The following is a 20,267-nucleotide window of genomic DNA, read 5'->3' on the forward strand; positions in this document are numbered from 1 at the left end:
GATATCCCCTTTATCATTTTTTATTGTGTCTATTTGATTCTTCTCTCTTTTCTTTTCTATTAGTCTAGCTAGTGGTCTATCTATTTTGTTAATCTTTTCAAACAACCACCTCCTGGATTCATTGATTTTTTTGAAGAGTTTTTCTTGTCTCTATCTCCCTCAGTTCAGCTCTGATCTTAGTTTTTTCTCGTCTTCTGCTTGCTTTTAATTTTGTGTGCGTTTGCTTCTCTGGTCTTTTAATTGTGATATTAGGGTGTCGATTTTAGATCTTTCCCACTTTCTCCTGTGGGCATTTAGTGCTATAAACTTCCCTCTATACACTGCTTTAGCTATGTCCCAGAGATTCTGGTACATTGTGTCTTTGTTCTCATTGGTTTCAAAGAACTTATTTATTTCTGCCTTAATTTCATTATTTACGCTACCTGAGTAACTTCTACTCAGATTCAGATCACAGCTTCAGGGTCACTTACTGTGTGCAGCATGTCTCATTCTCTTATATCCTGTACATCAGGAACATTCTGTACTTTCTGTGGCACACACTTATCACACTTTTGTATCAGTCTCTTTCAGGTGTCCTCACTGGATTGTCAACTTGAGAGATCAGGTCTGTCTACTTCATAGCTGCACCCCTAGTGCTTAGCGAAGTGCCTGGGAAATAGTAGATGCTTAATAAAAATTTTTGAATGTATGAATGAGTAATTGCAATCCGTGGCAAAAGCAGATATTAGAGAACCTTACTCTTATTATGCATGTACATTTGCCCACTGATTCATAACAACTTTGTATTATAAGGAATCCCAGAAGACCATTAGTCCAAAGTATTAAACACTGCAAGTGATTATCTTGCTTCTGTCTGACTCTTATAGTCATTTACTCTATTTTGACTGCAGTTACTTTAGCATGAGTTCGCTTTCCATAGCTTGCACCAATTGCTTTTTGTTCTTTGCCTCGAAACATCAGAATAGGTCTGTTTCCTTGTCCATGTTTTAATCATTCACATAGTTGAAATCAGCTAACCTGTGTCTTTCTACTCTCAGCCTTCTTTTCTTCAGCACAAACACCTCCAATTCCTTCAACTTTCATATGTGAAAAGTTGCTTAATATAGAGCATGCTATTTTGCCAATGTCCCGTATGAAGAATGACATCCATAATTTGACAAAACATTCACAACATAGTGGAAGAACAATGTATAGTCATGACTGCATTAACCTGGCTATTAAATAGTTTGCATACTGATGAGGCTAAATACATTGATCTTCTAACCTTTGCTTTTACAAATATTATTATTAATAGTGATTATAAGAGTTATTACCATACCTAACATATATTGAACACATATAGTATAATAGAGTAAGCACTTTTCACAGAGTACTTTATTTTTTGGTACTTCAAACTCAGTGAAGTGTGTAGTAACAATATGCCCTTTTAACAGATGAGGAAATAATTTGCCCAAGGTCACATAACTAATGAATGGTGGTTCCAGGAATGGCTATAATATACTGCTAATTTGTTACTAGGTTTTGTCTTGACTGATATCCTTCAATCAGTTAATTTTAGCACTTAAAGCTCAATGAAGTATGTAATAACAATATGTCCTGTTAACAGATGAGGAAATAATTTTCCCAAGGTCACATAACTAAGGAATGATGTTTCCAGGAATGTCTATCATATACTGCTAAACTCTTGCTAGGTTTTGTCTTGACTGATATCTTTCAATCAGTTAATTTTAGGCTCTGACGTAAAATGGTTTTAACATGATGTGTGATTACCTTATTGTAAACCTGTGGAATTTTTGTTAGATAATCAATATCTAACATCTTAAAAGACTGGTAAATTCAGAGATTGAATTCCTTGTTTATGAAAACATGCATTTACCTCACATCACCAAAAAGTTGCATTGAGATGACAGAGGCATAGAAAAAAATTTTTTTTAATTTCCATAGTGTGCTCGAGGGCAGGGAAAATATTGTGACTGACACAACAGGAGTGGATTTGGGCATGTTATGAGTCGTATAGATGCGGAGGGACCATGAACTCTTCTTGAGTTGAGGAGCCCACATCTCCTATAGAAGCAACACAGAGGATTCAAAAAATGAAAATTTCCAAGAGAACTTCATAAAGTCACCAAAATTAAAAGCAGAAACGGGTCCAAGGGCAGTCAGCCTATAAATTACTTCAAATTCTGTGGAACTACTAATCCTAACTTTTTGGTAGCTGCCTCCCGTCTTTGCCTCCAGAATCAAGCTGTATTTTCCAAACAGAGCTGTGTTACAGATATTCCCAGAGCAGGCAGCAGTCCTGAGAAACAGTAAGATGGCTGTACATTGGTGGCTGCTATGAGAATTAGGAGAACCTGTCCCCAGAAATCCTGTACAATGCACTCCTGCATGAAAGTCCAGACTCCAGTCTCCCCTCCTTCACCAGCACTACTTCAGCCAGGGCTCCTTGAACCAGAATCTTCCATATACTACCAGAACAATCATGATTCTCACTGAGGCTAGAAAATAAATTTCAACTACAAATACTAACCAATCTAGTATTGTATTGTGTTTACAAGTATGAGGATATGACCAGGAATTCTCAACTACTCATAGAAATTGTCCTAAGTAAAGAAAGTGTAGGATTTTCCTCAAGGAATTGAGTTACTGCATGGTTCAACACTGAAAAGGAAATTAATATAATTATTATTTTCATGGCATAAGAACAGGCTAATGGAAAAAATAGTCAAAGTTCTTGAACATTAGATACATTAAAAACAAATCTCTCAGTAGATGGGTTGACTAGCAAAGAAAACAGAATTGACTGAGTAGAAGGAAGAGAAAGATGGAAATATTGTAGGGAAAAATATATGGGTTAAAATGACTAAACATTAGCTCACCCTCACTCCATGTTCTTTTTGTATCAAATAAATACAACATTCATATTCTTTTCAAATAACAAGTAAATACAAAAATTGACCATAATAAAGCCACAAGGAAAATCTCAATGGATTCCAACAAGTAAAAATCACACAGCCCATAATCTTTGACTACAATAGTCATTAAACTGGAAAGTAACAACAACAACAAAAATCCCAACATATCTGCTCACATTTTTGAGTGAGAGATAACTAAAATCAAAGTTCCAAATTAATTTAATATGAAGGACAGTAAGAGGTTTGCTGATGGAACGAGGTACTCTGTGTACTTCTAGAAGTACATTCTTTAACCCAAGCATATATGTGTGGTTCTTCTGCTATTAAAAGTGAATGAAGTTGAGCTACTTGACTAGTAACAAGTAGATATTCTTGCACAAAACTGGAAAGGCTTCACGATCTTTAAAACTTTAAAGAAGTTTAATAATTTTATGTTTTTGGTTATTGCTTTTTGGTAAATACTTTAATAAAAATATTTTAAAGTTGCTACTAAACTTTCATCTTTAAATAACTTAAGCATATCTGAAGACTATCAAATTAAGGCGATATAGTCTTCTCAGTGTGTTCTGAATGATAACAAAAGCTTTATAGTCAGCAGAATTATCAGCAATAAAGAGATAGAAGTAAGTTTAATGTGCCAAAAGCAGTTGCAACCAAAGCCAACATTGACAAATGGGGTCTAATCAAGCCAAGAGCTTCTTCACAGCAAAAGAGACTATCATCAGAGTGAACAGGCAACCTACAGAATGGAAGAAAATTTTTGCAATCTACCCATCTGACAAAAGTCTAATATCCAGAATCTACAAGGAACTTAAACACATTTACAAGAAAAAAACCATCAAAAACTGGGCAAAAGATATGAACAGACACTTCTCAAAAGAAGACATTTATGCAGCCAACAAACATATGAAAAAAGCTCAACATCACTGATCGTTAGAGAAATGCAAATCAAAAGCACAAAGAGATACCAACTCACGCTAGTCAGAATGGCGATTATTAAAAAGTAAAGTAATAATAGAGGTTGTAGAGAGATAGGAACACTTTTATACTGTTGGTGGAAATGTAAATTAGTTCAACCATTGTGGAAGACAGTGTGGTGATTCCTCAAGGATGTAGAATGAGAAATACCATTTGACCCAGCCGTCCCATTACTGGGTATATAGCCAAAGGATTGTAAATCATTCTACTATAAAGACACTTGCACACATATGTTTATTGCAGCACTATTTACAATATCAAAGTCATGGAACCAATCCAAATCCCCATCAATGATAGACTGGATAAAGAAAATGTGGTACATATACACCATGGAATACTATGCAGCCATAAAAAGGAATGAGATCATGTCCTTTGCAGGGACATTGATGAAGCTGGAAGCCATCTTCCTCAGCAAACTAATACAGGAACAGAAAACCAAACACCACATGTTCTCTCTCATAAGTGGGAGTTGAACAGTGAGAACACATGGACACAGAGAGGGGAACAACATATACTGGGATGAGTCGGGGTGGTGGGAAGGGGAGGAAGAGTATGCAGGGCTTAAAACCTAGATGATGGGTTGAGAGGTGCAGCAAATCATCATGGCACACACGTATACCTAGGTAACAAACCTACACATTCTGCAATTGTATCCCAGAACTTAAAGTAAAGAAAGAAAAAAGAAATAAGTTTAATGAAAATATTATTTTGAAAAAATAGTGAATAATAATAATGAAAACATTATTGCATGTGTTATCACCTCAGTTTTCATCATCTCAAAGTTTAGTTGGAATATTAACTATACTTTGTATATTTTTGAAATATTTGCTTAGAATATCTTATATTAGAACATATTAAAATAGTATGTAATACAAATGGATTCTTAACTAGTCAAAATCAATTATTGATATGCAATATTTGGGAGTTTCTGAATCAATCTTGAGTTCATATGTTTTAAACAACTATATTCATTTATAAACAATGTAATTTTTTTAAAGGATTTGGAAACATCTCACCACGCACAGAAGGCGGCAAAATATTCTGTATCATCTATGCCTTACTGGGAATTCCCCTCTTTGGTTTTCTCTTGGCTGGAGTTGGAGATCAACTAGGCACCATATTTGGAAAAGGAATTGCCAAAGTGGAAGATACGTTTATTGTGAGTATGATAGATATTTAACTACATATATTTATTGTTTGATTTTTTAAAAAAATACATCTTTTCTGTCACCTCAGATACAATTAGACATTCAATTATTAGGGTTTCCATAACAATTTATATGTATCTCTATTGGCATGTAACTCACTGTATTTTAATTATGGTTATACTTAATCTGAATGAATAAATTTATGCATGAGAAAAACTCAAAAGTATAAACAGAAAAAAGTAGAAATTCAAAAGTCTTAGATTCAAATTTCTTTTACTTCTTCTTCTTCTTTTTTTTTTTTGAGACAGTCTTGCTCTGTTACCCACGCTGCAGTGCAATGGTGCAATGGATGGTGCAATCTTGGCTCACTGCAATCTCCACCTCCCAGGTTCAAGCAATTCTCCTGAGTAGCTGGAATTATAGGCACCCATCACAATGCCTGGCTAATTTTGTATTTTTTAGTAGAGATGGGGTTTCGCTATGTTGGCCAGGCTGGTCTTGAACTCCTGACCTCAAATGATCTGCCCGTCTTGGGCTCCCAAAGTGCTGGGATTACAGGCTTGAGCCACAGTGTCCAGCCAGATTTAAATTTCATATGTAGTGTCTCCTAGCTGTATTCTCTTAAACTAGTTATTATCCCATCAAATCTACATTTTCTTATTTGTATAACTTGAATAATGGTACTATGGAGGCATCATTCTGAGGGTTGGTGGCAATATAAATTTAACTTTAACATAAGTAGTAAAAGACTGACAGTACTTTATTATTTAAAATTTGTTTTGATACCCTTATAAAGCCCCTTTGGGAAAGATGTAGTCTAAATAGCAAACATAATAAAGGTGATCATATAACTTAATTCAGTAATGCCATTGATAGAAATGTATCTACACAATGTAATTTAGTAGAACCAAAGGTGTAGTATACGTGGAGATCTTCAAGTTGTATTACAGTCAACAAAAAAATGAAAATGCTTTTGTTAGAATTTTAAGTGAAAAATACTACTACTCTTAAGATTATAAGCTTGAGTTCTTGGAAGAAAATTATGGAAAAAGTAACTGTTCCTGTTAGAAGGTGGGATTATAAAGGATTTGTTACTTCTAGCACCACTATTGCAAATAAATTTTGTTAATTGTTTAGTAATGTTTATACTTTCACACAAAGTTCAATAAAATATTTATATTTAACTCTACTGATGAAATAAAATATTGAGTATTGTTTTCTCAATTTGGATTACAGCTCCAGTTTTAGCACTAGTCATATTTCAGATTTAAGATCAAAGTTAGATCTCAAACATTTTGTTCAACATTGTGTTGAAGTAGAATAACACATAGTTATTCCAAAATTGGAGTTTTATTCTTTTTTGTATTATACTTTAAAAAAAAATAATTCTCTGTTTATGTTAATCAAGAGGGTAAATTGGCGACATAAACATGGTAATGTTGAATTCTTCATTCATTCATTCAACAAATTGTTGAGTGCCTCCTAGATGCTGGGTAATTTTTTTTATGTTGCATATACACCAGTGCATAAACAAACAAGTTCCATGCCGTTATGGTGATGACATTCCAGTGATCATGGTTCAGTGTTTGGTACCAAGTATTAGTCTATAATCTTTATAAACATGAACTCATTTAACTCTGACATGTAAGATGAGGATGGTTGACTAGAGGAATGTCTACGTACCCTTTCCATTCTGTGATTTCATAGGTCTTTAAAAATTCTCAAGCTCTAACATTCTGTGATTTTCATATGGTGCAGTTTGTGACCTATATTTTTTACAGTAAATAGGACTGATTCAGTCAGACTTAAAATATATGGTAACTAACCTCAAATAGAAAGCTGGATATAAACTGTTATATATACCAACCTCATTTAATACATTACACTATTGAGTTTTTTTTATTGGAGAAGGAGATTTAAAAAAATGGGTATTCTGATGACAGCTATGGCCCAGGGATATTGAAGGCTTATCTTTACTTGCTAATCGTATAGCTTTGTTAGTTATACCATTTAGTACCATAGAACAGAGAAACAATTCACCTGGTTCATGTTGGAATCTAACTATGGAGGTTAAGCTGTTAGTATTATGCTGTAATCAATTAAATTAATGATAGGAAAAAGTGATGGAAGTGACAGAAAAAAAATTTATGAAATTAACGTTTATCAATGAACAATTATAAATACTTAATTCTTGTTTCAATGTCTCCATTTTCATATGGTTCTGGATTGTATTTGGCATGCAATCAGTTTTATATATGACTATAGAATAGAAATATTTCAAAAGTATTTTAGGTAAACAAATAATGATGGAAATCTAAAATTGCATTCTCAGGGCAAATGTAATTTGCCTTTTCAAAAGAATTTTACCTGTTGTAAAGCTATGTGAGGATAAAGTAGCATCATTATTAGCATTGATTGATTTATTGATGATACCTAATTTTCATAAGTAAAGAAGTATAAAAGAAAATAAAATAACATGCTTACTTGCTAATTTGCTCATAATAGTGTATAGGTTAACTTTGCAGGTATGCAAATAATTTCTCTCTGTCTCTCTTTGTCTCTCTCTCCCCATATACATATGTGTGTGTATATACATACACACACACACACACACACACCTTTCTGTCTCATCCCTAGAAGTGGAATGTTAGTCAGACCAAGATTCGCATCATCTCAACAATCATATTTATACTGTTTGGCTGTGTACTCTTTGTGGCTCTGCCTGCGATCATATTCAAACACATAGAAGGCTGGAGTGCCCTGGACGCCATTTATTTTGTGGTTATCACTCTAACAACTATTGGATTTGGTGACTACGTTGCAGGTAAGCTTTTCCTGGCACCCATGTTAATCTTCTAACAGGGGTTTATTAGATAGATTTTTCACTTAAGTTTATAACAAAACACACGGGCTGGATGGGTTTTCTAGGGCTGCCATACCCAAGTACCATAAAGTAGGTGGCTTTAAACAAAGCAAATTCCTTGTCTCACAAAAGTTGGAAATCAAGGTGCCAGTAGGGCCATGATCCCTCTGAGACTCAGTAGAATTTTTCTTAGCCTCTTCCTAATTTCTGGTAGAGGCCATCAGTCCTTGGCCATTCTTGGCTTGCAGCTGTATCACTCCCATCTCTATCTCCTTCGACACATGTTTGTCTTCTTGTTTCTCTCTGTCTCTGCAGCCAAATTCCCTTCTGCTTGTAAACATACCAGTCAAATTATATTATAGGCCCACCCTATCCAAGTATAACATAACCACATCTTACCTAATTACATTTACAAGAGCCTTCTATTATTTATTTATTTATTTATTTGTGAGACAGAGTCTTGCTCTGTCACCCAGGCTGGAGTAAACTGGCACGATCTTGGCTCACTGCACCTCTGCCTCGTGGTTTCGAGTGATTCTCCTGTCTCAGCCTCCTGAGTAGCTGAGATTACAGGCATGTGCCACCAGGCCCAGCTAATTTATGCATTTTTAGGAGAGACAGGGTTTCACCATGTTGATCAGGCTGATCTTGAACTCCTGACCTTAGGTGCCTTGGCCTCTGAAAGTGGTGGGATTACAGGCACAAGCCACTACGCCTGGCCTAAGAATCTTATTTCCAAATAAGGTTACATTCTGAGGTACTGGGGATTAGGACTTCAACATATCTTGGAGTTCAGTGGCAAAGACAAATAGTGACTCTGTGACACTGGAGGTATACAGAAAGGTGGAGTTAAGTATTTATTTTTTATTTAATGAAGGGAATATAATCACTGGTTGTTCAGAATTTTATATTTCCACTCTAATTTTTGATACCAAATATCTGCCTCTGATTTCTTTTTTGTTTTGTTTAGCACATATTTTGACTTTTTTCTTAAATAATTTCAACTTTTATTTTAGATATAGTAGTACATGTGCATGCTTGTTACCTGGGTATATTGTGTGATGTTGAGGTTTGGGGTAAGATTGATCCTATCACCCAGGTACTGAGCTTAGTACCCAATAGTTAGTTTTTCAACCCTTGCCCCCTTCCCTCCCTTCCCACTCTAGTTATCCCCAGTGTCTGTTGTTGCCATCTTTATGTCCATGAGTACCCATTGTTTAGCTCCCCCTTATAAGTGAGAACATAGGGTATTTCGTTTTCTGTTCTTGCATTAATTCACTTAGGATAATGGTCTCCAGCTGCATCTATGTCGCTGCAAAGGACATGGTTTTATTCTCCTTTATGACTGTGAAGTATTCCATGGTGTGTATATACCACATTTTCTTTACCTAATCCACCATTGATGGACCCTTGGATTGATTCCATGCCTTGGCTATTGTGAATAGTGTTATGATAAACCTATGTGTGTATGTGACTTTTTGTTAGAAAGATTTCTTTTCCTTTGCATATATAGCCAGTAATGGTATTGCTGTGCTGAATGGTGGTTCTGTTTTAAATTCTTTGAGAAGTCTCCAAACTGATTTCCACAGAGGCTGAACTATTTTCATTCCCACTTTCAGTGTGTAAGCATTCCCTTTTCTCCACAACCTTACCAGCATTATTATTTTTTTACTTTTTAATAATAGTTATTCTGACAGGTATGTGATGATATCTTATTGTGGTTTTGATTTGCAATTCTCTGGTGATTAGTGATGTGGGCATTTATTTTGTATGTTTGTTAGCAACTTGTATGTCTTCTTTTGAGAAGTGTCTGTTCATGTCCTTTGCCCACGTTTTTTTTTTTTTTCTTCAACTTTTATTTTAAGTTCAAGGATATATGTGCAGGATGTGAAGGTTTGTTACATAGGTAAATGTGTGCCATGGTAATTTGCTGCTCAGAATCTATTAGCTATTCTTAAGCCCAGCATCTATTAGCTCTTCTTCCTGTTGCTTTCCCACCCCTGCTCCCCTGACAGACACCAGTATGTGTTGCTCCCCCAATGTGTCCATGTGTTCTCATCGATCAGCTCCTACTTATAAGTGAGAATATGTGGTGTTTGGTTTTCTGTTCTTGTGTTAGTTTGCTGAGGATAATGGCTTCCAGTTCCATCCATGTCCCTGTAAAAGACGTCATCCCCTTCCTTTTTATGGCTTCATAGTATTCCATGGTATATATGTACCAGGTTTTCTTTATCTAGTCTATCATCAGTGGGCATTTGGTTTGATTTCATGTCTTTGCTATTGTGAATAGTGCTGCAATGAATGTACGTGTGCATGTATCTTTATGATAGAATGATTTGTATTCCTTTGGGTATATACCCAGTAATGGGATTGCTGGGTCCAGTGGTATTTCTGGTTCTAGGTCTTTGAAGAATCATCACATTGTATTCTACAATGGTTGAACTAATTTACATTTCCACCAACAGTATAAAAGCATTTTTATTTCTTCACAGCCTCACCAGCATCTGTTGTTTCTTAAAGTTTTAATAATAGCCATTCTGATTGGCATGAGATGGTATCTCATTGTGGTTTCGATTTGCATTTCTCTAATGATCATTGACATTGAGTTTTTTTTTTCATATGTTTCTTGGCCACATGAATGTCTTCTTTTGAGAAGTGTCTGTTCATGTCCTTTGCCCACTTTTTAGTGCTTTGCCCACTTTTTAATTGTACTGTTTTTTGCTTGCTTATTTGTTTAAATTCCTTTAAGATTCTGGATGTTAGGCCTTTGTCAGATGCATAAGTTATAATTATTTTCTCCAATTCTATAAGTTGTCTGTTTACTCTGTTGAGAGTGTCTTTTGCTGTGCAGAAACACTTTAGTTTAATTAGGTCCTATTTGTCAATTTTTGTTTTAGTTGAAATTGCTTTTGAGGACATAGTCACAAATTCTTTCCTAAGGCTGATGTCCAGAGTAGTGTTTCCTAGATTTTATTCTAGGATTCTCATAGTTTGAGGTCTTACATTTAAATATTTAATCCATCTTGAGTTAATTTTTGTATATGGTGAAAGTTAGGGGTCCAGTTTCATCCTTCTTTATATGCTAGCTAGTTATCCCAGCACCATTTATTGAATAGGCAATCCTTTCTTCACTGCTAATTTTTATTGACTTTGTCAAACATCACATGACTGTAGGTGTGCAGTTTTATTTCTAGGTTCTCTATTCTGCTCCACTGGCCTATATATTTGTTTTTGTAGCAGTTCCATGCTGTTTTGGTTACCATACCCTTGTAGTATTGTTTGAAGTTGAGTAATGTGATGCTTCCAGCTTTTTTTTTTTTTTTTTTTTGCTTAGAATTACTTTGACCGTTCAGACTCCTTTTTGGTTCTATATGAATTTTAGAAGAGCTTTTTATAGCTCTGTGAAAAACGATATTGGTAGCTTAATAGAAATAGCATTGAGTCTATAGATTGCTTTGGACAGTATGTCCTTTTAAGAATATTGATTCTTTCAATCCATGAACATGGAATATTTCTCTATTTTTTGTGTTACCTATGATTTCTTTAAGCAGTGTTATGTAGTTCTTGTAGAGATCTTTCACATCCTTGGTTAGATGTATTCCTGTTTTTTGTTGTGTGTGTGTGTTTGTGTGGCTATTATAAATGTGATTGTGTCCTTAATTTGACTCTGATATGAATGTTATTTGGTGTATAAAAATGCTACTGATTTTTGTACATTGATTTTGTATCCTCAGATGTTACTTAATTCATTTATTACAGGACCTTTAGCCAAAAATTTTATGGTTTTCTAAGTATCGAGTCATATTGTTAGTGAAGAAAGATAGGTTGACTTCTCCTTTTCCTATTTGGGTGCTTTTTTTTTTTTTTCCTGATCGCTCTGGCATGGACTCCCAGTGTATGTTGAATAGGAGTGGTGAGAGTGGGCATCCTTACCTTCTTTCTGTTTTCAAGGGGAATGCTTCCAGCTTTTGTCCATTGAGTATGCTGTTGACTGTGGGTTTGCCATAGATGGCTCTTATTATTTTGACATATGTTTCTTCAATGCCTAATTTCTTGGGGATTTTTATCAGGAAGGGATGTTATATTTTATTAAGGCTCTTATTATTTTGACATATGTTTCTTCAATGCCTAATTTCTTGGGGATTTTTATCAGGAAGGGATGTTATATTTTATTAAAAGCTTTTTCCACATCTATTGAGATGATCATATGGTTCTTGTTTTTAATTCTTTTTATATGGTGAATCACACTTATTGATTTGTGTATGGTGAACCAACCTTGCATTCTAGGAATGAAGTCTACCTGATCATGGTGAACTAACTTTTTGATGTGCTGTTGGACTCCGTTTGTTGAAGATTTTTGCATCTACATTCATCAAGGATAATGGCCTATGGTTTTTCTTGTTATTGTGTCTTTTGCCATATTTTTTTTTTTTTTTTTTTGAGACGGAGTCTGGCTCTGTCGCTCAGGCTGGAGTGCAGTGGCTGGATCTCAGCTCACTGCAAACTCCGCCTCCCAGGTTCACACCATTCTCCTGCCTCCGCCTCTCAAGTAGCTGGGACTACAGGCGCCCGCCTCATTGCCCGGCTAGTTTTTTGTATTCTTTAGTAGAAATGGGGTTTCACCGTATTAACCAGGATGGTCTCGATCTCCTGACCTTGTGATCCGCTTGTCTCGGCCTCCCAAAGTGCTGGGATTACAGGCTTGAGCCACCGCGCCCGGCCAGTCTTTTGCCATATTTTGTTATCAAAGCGATGCTCACTTCATAGAATGAGTTAGGGAGGAGTCCCTCCTCTTCAATTTTTTGGAAATAGTTTTAGTAGGATTTGTACCAGCTCTTCTTTGTACATCTGGTAGAATCTGAATGTGAATTAACTTCATCCAGGGATTCATTTGGTTGGTAGATTTTTTTTATTACCGATTCCATTTTGGAAGTCAATATTGGTCTGTCAAGGGTTTTAATTTCTTCCTGATTCAATCTTGGGAGATTGTGTGTTTAGGGGAATTTATTTATTTCCTCTATATTTTTTAATGTGCTTGCATAGAAATGTTCCTGATAGTCTCTGAGAATCTTTTGTACTTCTGTAAGACCAGTTGTAATGTCACCTTTGCCATTTCTGATTGTGCTTATTTGGATCTTCTCTCTCTTTTTAGTTTGTTAATCTAACTAGCTGTCTATTGATCTTGCTTATCCTTTCAAAGAACCAGCTTTTGGTTTTGTTTATTATTTGCATTGATTTTTGAGTCTCGATTTCTTTCAGTTTTGCTCTGATTTTATTATCTTTTTTTTTTCTGTTTTAATTTTAGTCACTTCTGCTAGCTTTGGAGTTAGTTTCTCCTTGTTTGTCTAGCTTCTTTAGGTGTGATGTTAGATCTTTAATTTGAGATCTTTCTAACTTTTTGAGGTAGGCATTAGGCAATATAAACTTGCCTCTTAACACTGCTTTTGCTGTATCACAGAGATTTTGTTATATTGGTGTTTCTGTTTTCATTTATCTCAAAGAATTTTTTAAATTTCTAGTTTAATTTTCTTGTTTACTCAACATTCATTCAGGAGCAAGTTGTTTAATTTCTCTATAATTGTGTGGTTTTGAGAAATCTTCTTGGTATTGACAGTTATTCCACTGTAGTCTGAGAGTATGGTTGGTATGATTTTAATTTTTTTAATTATTACGATTTTCTTTACAGCTAAGCATATGGTTGATCTTGAAATATGTTCCATGTGCAGATGAGAAAAATGTATATTCTGTGGTTGATGGATGGAGTATTCTGTAGATGTTCGTTAGGTCCATTTGGTCAAGTGTTGAATTTAATCCAGAATTTCTTAGTTTTCTGCCTTGATGATCTTTCTAATGCTGTCTGTGCAGTGTTAAGGTCCCTCACTCTTGTTATATGGCTAGCTGAGTCTTTTCATAGGTCTGGAAGTACCTGTTTTATGAATCTGGGTGGTTTAATGTTGGGTGCATAAATATTTAGGATAGTTAAGTCTTCTTGTTGAATCAAACCACTTATCATTATGTAATACTTTTGTGGACATATGTAATATGTCCTTTTTTATTGTTTTACTGTTGTTGGCTTAAAGTCTGTTTTATCTGATATAAAATAGTGACCTCTACTCTTTTTCATGTTCTGTTTGTGTGATAGATCTTTCTTCAACCCTTTCTTTGAACCTAAGGATATCTTTATCTGTGAGATGGGTCTCTTGAAGTCAGCAGATAGATAGGTCTTGATTTATGTTTCCAACTTGTCACTCTGTGCCTTTTAAGTGAGAGCATATAGACCATTTACATTCAAGGTTAATATTGATATGTTAGGTTTTGATCCAATTGTGAAGTTGTTAGTTGGTTGCTGTGTAGTTTCTACTTTGTGATTGCTTTATAGACTCTGTGTGCTATATACTTAAGTGTGTTTTTGTGGTAGCAGGTATCATTTATTTTTTCCATGTTTAGAACTCCCTTAAGTATCTCCTGTAAGGTTAATGTAGTGGTAACAAATTCCCTTAATGCTTGCTTATCTGGAAAAATATTTTATTTCTTCTTTGCTTCTGAAGATTAGGTTGGTGGAACATAAAATTATTGATTGAAATTTCTTTTCTTTAAAAATACTGAAAATAAGCCCCCATATCTCCTGGCTTATCAGGTTTGTGCTGAGAAATCCACTATTAGTCTGATGGTATTCTCTTTATATATGATTTGACTTTTGTTTGTAGCTGCCTTTAAGATCTTTTCTTTAGCTTTGACCTCAGGCAGCCTGGTGACTATATGCCTTGGTGATATTTGTTTTGTATAGTATCTCACAGGTATTCTCTGGATTTCTTATATCTGAATATCTACCTCTCTAGAAAGATTAGGGAAATATAATTGAATTATTCCTTCAAATATGTTTTCCAGGTTATTTGCTTTATCTCTCTCTCTCTCGGGAATGCCAATAATTTGTAGATTTTGCCACTTTACATATCCTGTATTTCTGAAGGACTTTCTTTACTTCTTAAATTTTTTTTTTTCCTTATTTTTGTCTGACTGTGTTAGTTCAAAAGATTAGAGTTCAAGCTCTGAAATTCTTTCTTCTCGTTGGTCCAGTCTGTTGATAGAGCTTTCAATTTTATTTTGAAATTCCTTAAGTGAGTTTTTCAATTTCAGAAGCTCTGATTGATTTATTTTAAGATGTTTATCTCTTACACTTCCTGGATTGCTTTAGAGGTTTCTTTGTGTTGATTTTCAACTGCCTACTGGCTTTTGTTAAGCTTCCTTGCAATCCATGTTTTGAATTCTTTATCTGTCATTTCTGAGTTTCCATTTTGGTTAGGGGTCATTACTAGCTAGCTATTGTGATCCTTCGGTAGTGTCACTATATTCAGATTTTCTTATGGTGCCAGAAGTCTTGCCCTGGTTCTTTCTCATCTGGAGACACTGCCACTTCTAACGATTGTAATATTTTTATGTGAATAGCATATTTTTATTTTTCTTTCTTCCCCTATAATATTACTATGTTCTTCTTTTCTTTCCTCCTCTCCCCTGCTTCTTATATGGGATGTGACTGTAGAGAATGCTGGGAAGGGTATTTTGACTTTGCTTCTATAGCCCTATGTATTTCTGTCAGCCGGTTTTATCTTGAGCTATGCTCTCAATGTACAAACCAGTAGATGGCACTTATGGGTAAGAGCCAGCTGTGGCCAGTGAGGCTGGGTATGTACTTCATCCTTCTTTAATGGGAATGTCTTTCTGTTGCATAAGGCAATGGGCTGATTGTTGGATTGCTCAGTGTTTTGAGCTCTCTGCTCAGGCCAGGAAAGGCCAAGATGGGCAAGGCTGGACTTGGCAGGTTTGCTTACAGGTCCCTTGATGGCAGGTACAAGCACAGCACTGAGGGAGAATCCAGTGCATGGCCACTGAGTGTCCAGAAGTGTGCCTAAGCTTGGAGTTGGGGAACTCCTTGACCCCATGTTCTCTATCCAGCGATGGGGAAGATCTAAACTCCTAATCCAAGAGAATAGTTGTTCTAGATGGTTGGAGATTTGAGCATGCAGCAGAGAATGCCCCCCTGCACCAAGATCTCTGCATAGGAGGGATGAGATGACTCAGGCTGCTGAACCAGGCAAATAGATGCTCTGAATGCCTGGAGATCTGTCTGGGTGTGGAGCAGAGAGGGCCCCACTGCACCATGATCTATGCACAGGAAGGGCAGAGCTAGTCAGGCTGCTGATCCAGGTGAGGAGGTATTCCAAATGCCTGGAGCTCTACCTAGAGTTGGAACATAGAGGGTTTTACTGCACAACAATCTATGTCCAGGAAGGGTTAGGTGGCTTAGGTTGCTGAGCCAGGCAAGTGGGTGCTCTGAATGTGTGGAGTTCTCCATGGGGTTTCAGTGGAAAGGGCCCACTGCACCACAGTCTCAGGAGAGCATGCTGGGCACTCAGTAATGACACATACAGACTGGTTCCAGGTCACCAGTCTGCCCCTGCCTGCAAATGTCCTTGCCCAAGAGAAACTGCAGCAGCAGCAGCTCTCCCCACCCCACCCTACCCAGGCCTGTGATGGAGGAGAGCACAATTCCAGCACCTACTGCTGAGGCACTTTCCACAGTTTTGGCTGTGGAAGCTCCTGCCCTACTCCAGAGCAAGCACTCCAGTTTGTGGCCCAAGACTAAAATCCTGTGTGGGCATGCTACTAGGTCACCACAGAATTGCTGACTTTGTGTTTGTCCAGATTAAAAATGGCCTCCTACTGTCTGTCCCAGGTCTGGGAAAATGGCTGCAGCTTTTCCCAGTGTCTTTTCCTCACTACATTTCCAAGGTCTCCCCAAGTTAGTTCCAGGGCTTGGGAGAAATAACCACTCTACCTTGGCCTGGGTTGCTTGGATCCCAGTGGAAAGGCAAGTCACAGAAGAAGGCTATCTGCCTCTCTCACTCATGTTTATCAGTCAGATGCTGTCATGGGGGCTGTTTGCCCATGTTCTCCTCCCCAGGTTCTGGGTTTCCTTCATGATTCCAGTGAATTATCATTTTCCTTCTTGAATTAAAGCTTACAGAGTTGATCTTTATGCACTATCTTGCTATTTTCAAGTTGCTGAAGCACACTAAAAGCCATTAATCATTTTTTTACATCTTGGGGAAAAAATGAATTTATTATTATTATTTTTAGTGGCACAAGAATTCAGGTTTAACTTATCTTTGCCCTTTCTACTTAGGCTCTTTTCTGCCTTAGTTTTAAAAACAGCTGCAAACTTCAGAAGACTTTCTTGGCTACTTAAAACATTTTTTTCTCCAAGATATTTACTCACTTAATATTCAATCTTAGGACAGCATTTTTTAACTTAACTTAAAGTAGGTCATGTAGATCTAAAGTGTCTACATTTTTCTACTCACATTTAGAAAACTTTTCCTCTTCTATAATATATATGTTATTTCAACTGCCATTTGCTTTACTGTTGTATCTGTAAGGTCCTATGTGCCTATTAATTCAATTCTCTCTTTCTCAACTATATTTCTCACTATTATTACTGTTCTAACTCCAATTTTAAATAAAATACAATAATGGTGGCAAAAGTAAGTATTCTAATCTATTATGGATCATAAATCTAAACCATTCTCTTAAAAAATTCAGTTTGAAATATTAAAAAGCATGATAAAAATTAGAGTAGGAATGTGTTATTAAAATTCTCAGAATAACCTCATTAGCCTAATTTAGTTTTAACAGAGTTTTATACTTTTTGGCTGTTTACTGTTCTTCCTTGACCCAAATTTCTTACTTAAATATTTTTAGAACAGAAAATACTTTCTAAAGTTCTGTAAGATCTCAGAGAGGGCTAATATTTATCTGTTTCTATTGATTTGTTAATTAAGTTTCAACCAGGCAAATCCCCTAATATCTGTGAAGTTGGGGACACTTTTATGAACAAAGCTTTGCTTTTGGTCAAAAATACAGTGTACACCTCTCTGTACACTGTAGATGTACATCCTCTCTGGATGGGGACCCTGGGAAAGGGGGGTGCATCACTCTGCTGAAGATCTTTTCATTTTATAATTAGCGGAATGTGGAAAGGAGAATTTCAGGCATTTCATAACTCCATATGAGATAAGCTTGTGTCCTGAAATATTCATTTTTCTACCTCTTATTCAAGATGTATAATTGGCTTAAGTAGAAATGGAAAGTTTGTTAATACAAGAGAAAGTGAGACACAGTGATGATAACAAAATGTATGCTTGTGATGCATTAATCTTAGGCTGTCTTATCACTTTTTAAATATAACTAACAAGGCCTTATAGCAACTGTGGAATATATAGGTATTATGTGACAGGTTTTATATTTTCAGGGCTCACATCATATTGTATGTGTTTGTATTATTAATCCATTCTCACGCTGTTAATAAAGACATAGCCGAGACTGGGTAATTTATAAAGGAAGGAGGTTTAATAGACTCATAGTTCAGTATGATTGAGAAGGCCTCAGGAAACTTACAATCATAGCAGAAGGGGAAGCAAACATGTCCTTCCTCACATAGTGACAGGGAGAAGAAGAATGAGAACCAGGTGAAGGGGGAAACCCCTTATAAAACCACCAGATTTCATGAGAACTTACTCACTATTATGAGAATTACATGGGGGAAACCACTCCTATGATTCAATTACCTCCCACAGGGTCCCTCTCATGACACGTGGGGATTATGGGAACTATATTTCAAGATAAGATTTGGGTGGAAACACAGCCCAAGCCATATCAATGTTATTTTAAACAACTAACAGTGTCAATTCAGTCCCAAAAGATCTGAGACCAAAAAAATACAAAAAGTATAAATAAAAATGAATGTGGGCGGAGTCCTAAACAATATTATATTTGTGACCATTGTATAAACCAACTTAGGAAAAAAAATATTTTTCTTTATGGTTTTGTAGAAGATGAAAAATTCAAAGAGTCATGGCATAGTATCATAGAATAGGAGAGTGATAGCTGTGTGCCATAGGAATAATCAAATAAACAACTTTATTTTTATTAGCTTTTATTATATTGTTACCCATCTTCAAATCTGTAACTTTTATTTTTATTTGACAGAGGAAATAATACAAACTTGTAGAAATATACGTTGATTATAATTAGCATAAGAATTTGATGTGATTAATATGACAGATGCTGAGTAAGATAAATTGGCACTAGTTTTGCTGATTCATCACTATCTCCTTAACTTAAATATTTTTGTGGCTGTGTTGGTCTTTGTGAAGCTATGATACCCTGTTGCTAGTACTGTCATCTTTACATTCCAGGTCCTTGTGTCCAGGGAGTGTTTTTGGAATGAGAATGTGGATTGGGGGGCAGATGTGGCAATGGCTGGGTAGCAGATGTGTGCCCTTTGCAAGAGTCTTTGGAAAAAACAGAAATTGTGAATTTCTTTTAAAGGATCTTGGAAAAGAATTGCTACATATAGTCCAATAGAGTACACAAAATTGGACTTTGCTTCTGGGTACCTTATGACTCTAAAATTAGCTATTGAGTTCCCCATCTGGGAAATATCAATTATTTACTGTTTAGAACTTTCCCTCTTGCTAGTAGATGTACTAAAGACAGTGTTCTCACTTAATTTTGCTATTTTGCCAGTGAAAAGCAAGAGGAATTGCTCTAGCTTGAACCTCTTCATCTTTCTATTGGGCTATAAATCTCATAAGAAAACAAAAATGTCCCTTCCATAATGCACACTTAATATTTGATGTCAGTCTGCAAAACCTGCAAAATTTGCTCTGAGGAGGATCAGAGTTAGGTTACATTGTTATATTGAACTTTTCTGAAGGCAACTTAAAGAATGTATTCTTCAAACTGTGGTGTTACTAAAGGAAAATAAGTATATTTTGGAAAGTGATTTATAAGTGTTTAGGATACAGATTGTAATAGATCTGTATTTCTTAACATTAGTATAATTCTTAGAAGCATCTTAAGAACAAGTGATGATGGGGTGGTTTGGACCAGAACTCTGAAATAGTGCTTGCCCCCAGGGAATGAGCAAGAAAAGTAGATTTTCTGCAATAAGAGAACATGACGATTAGGCTGGGTATGGTGGCAAAATGGCAGCACTTGAGAGGCTGAGGCAGGAAGATCACCAGGCCAGAAGTTCAAGACCCACCTGGGCAACATAGTGAGACTCCTGTCTCTACAAAAACTTTTTAAAATTTGGTGCACATAGTGGCATGAACCTGTAGTCTTAGCTATTTGGGAGGCTGAGGTGGGAGGATCACTTGTGTTATCTCAGGAGGCTGCAGTGAGCTATGAACATGCCACTGCACTCCATCCTGGGCAACAGGGTGAGACCCCATCTTGAAAAAAAAGAAAATATGAAGATTCCTATTTCTATGTATTTCTAAATCTCATTACTTCTTTACT

At 36.0% G+C, this 20,267-nt stretch overlaps 1 protein-coding gene across 1 annotated transcript in view; it reads left to right on the forward strand.

The window, feature by feature from the left end:
• KCNK2 (potassium two pore domain channel subfamily K member 2) overlaps positions 1-20,267 on the forward strand; it is a 149,559-nt gene that overhangs the window by 77,570 nt on the left and 51,722 nt on the right. The window contains exons 4-5 of the mRNA XM_033197409.1: positions 4,892-5,052; positions 7,679-7,865. Coding sequence (XP_033053300.1) covers positions 4,892-5,052; positions 7,679-7,865 — 348 coding nt within the window. The remainder of the gene's footprint in view (positions 1-4,891; positions 5,053-7,678; positions 7,866-20,267) is intronic.

Source organism: Trachypithecus francoisi, unplaced genomic scaffold (assembly GCF_009764315.1).
Source record: "Trachypithecus francoisi isolate TF-2019V2 unplaced genomic scaffold, Tfra_2.0 Lachesis_group5, whole genome shotgun sequence".
NCBI classification, from domain to species: Eukaryota; Metazoa; Chordata; class Mammalia; order Primates; family Cercopithecidae; genus Trachypithecus; species Trachypithecus francoisi.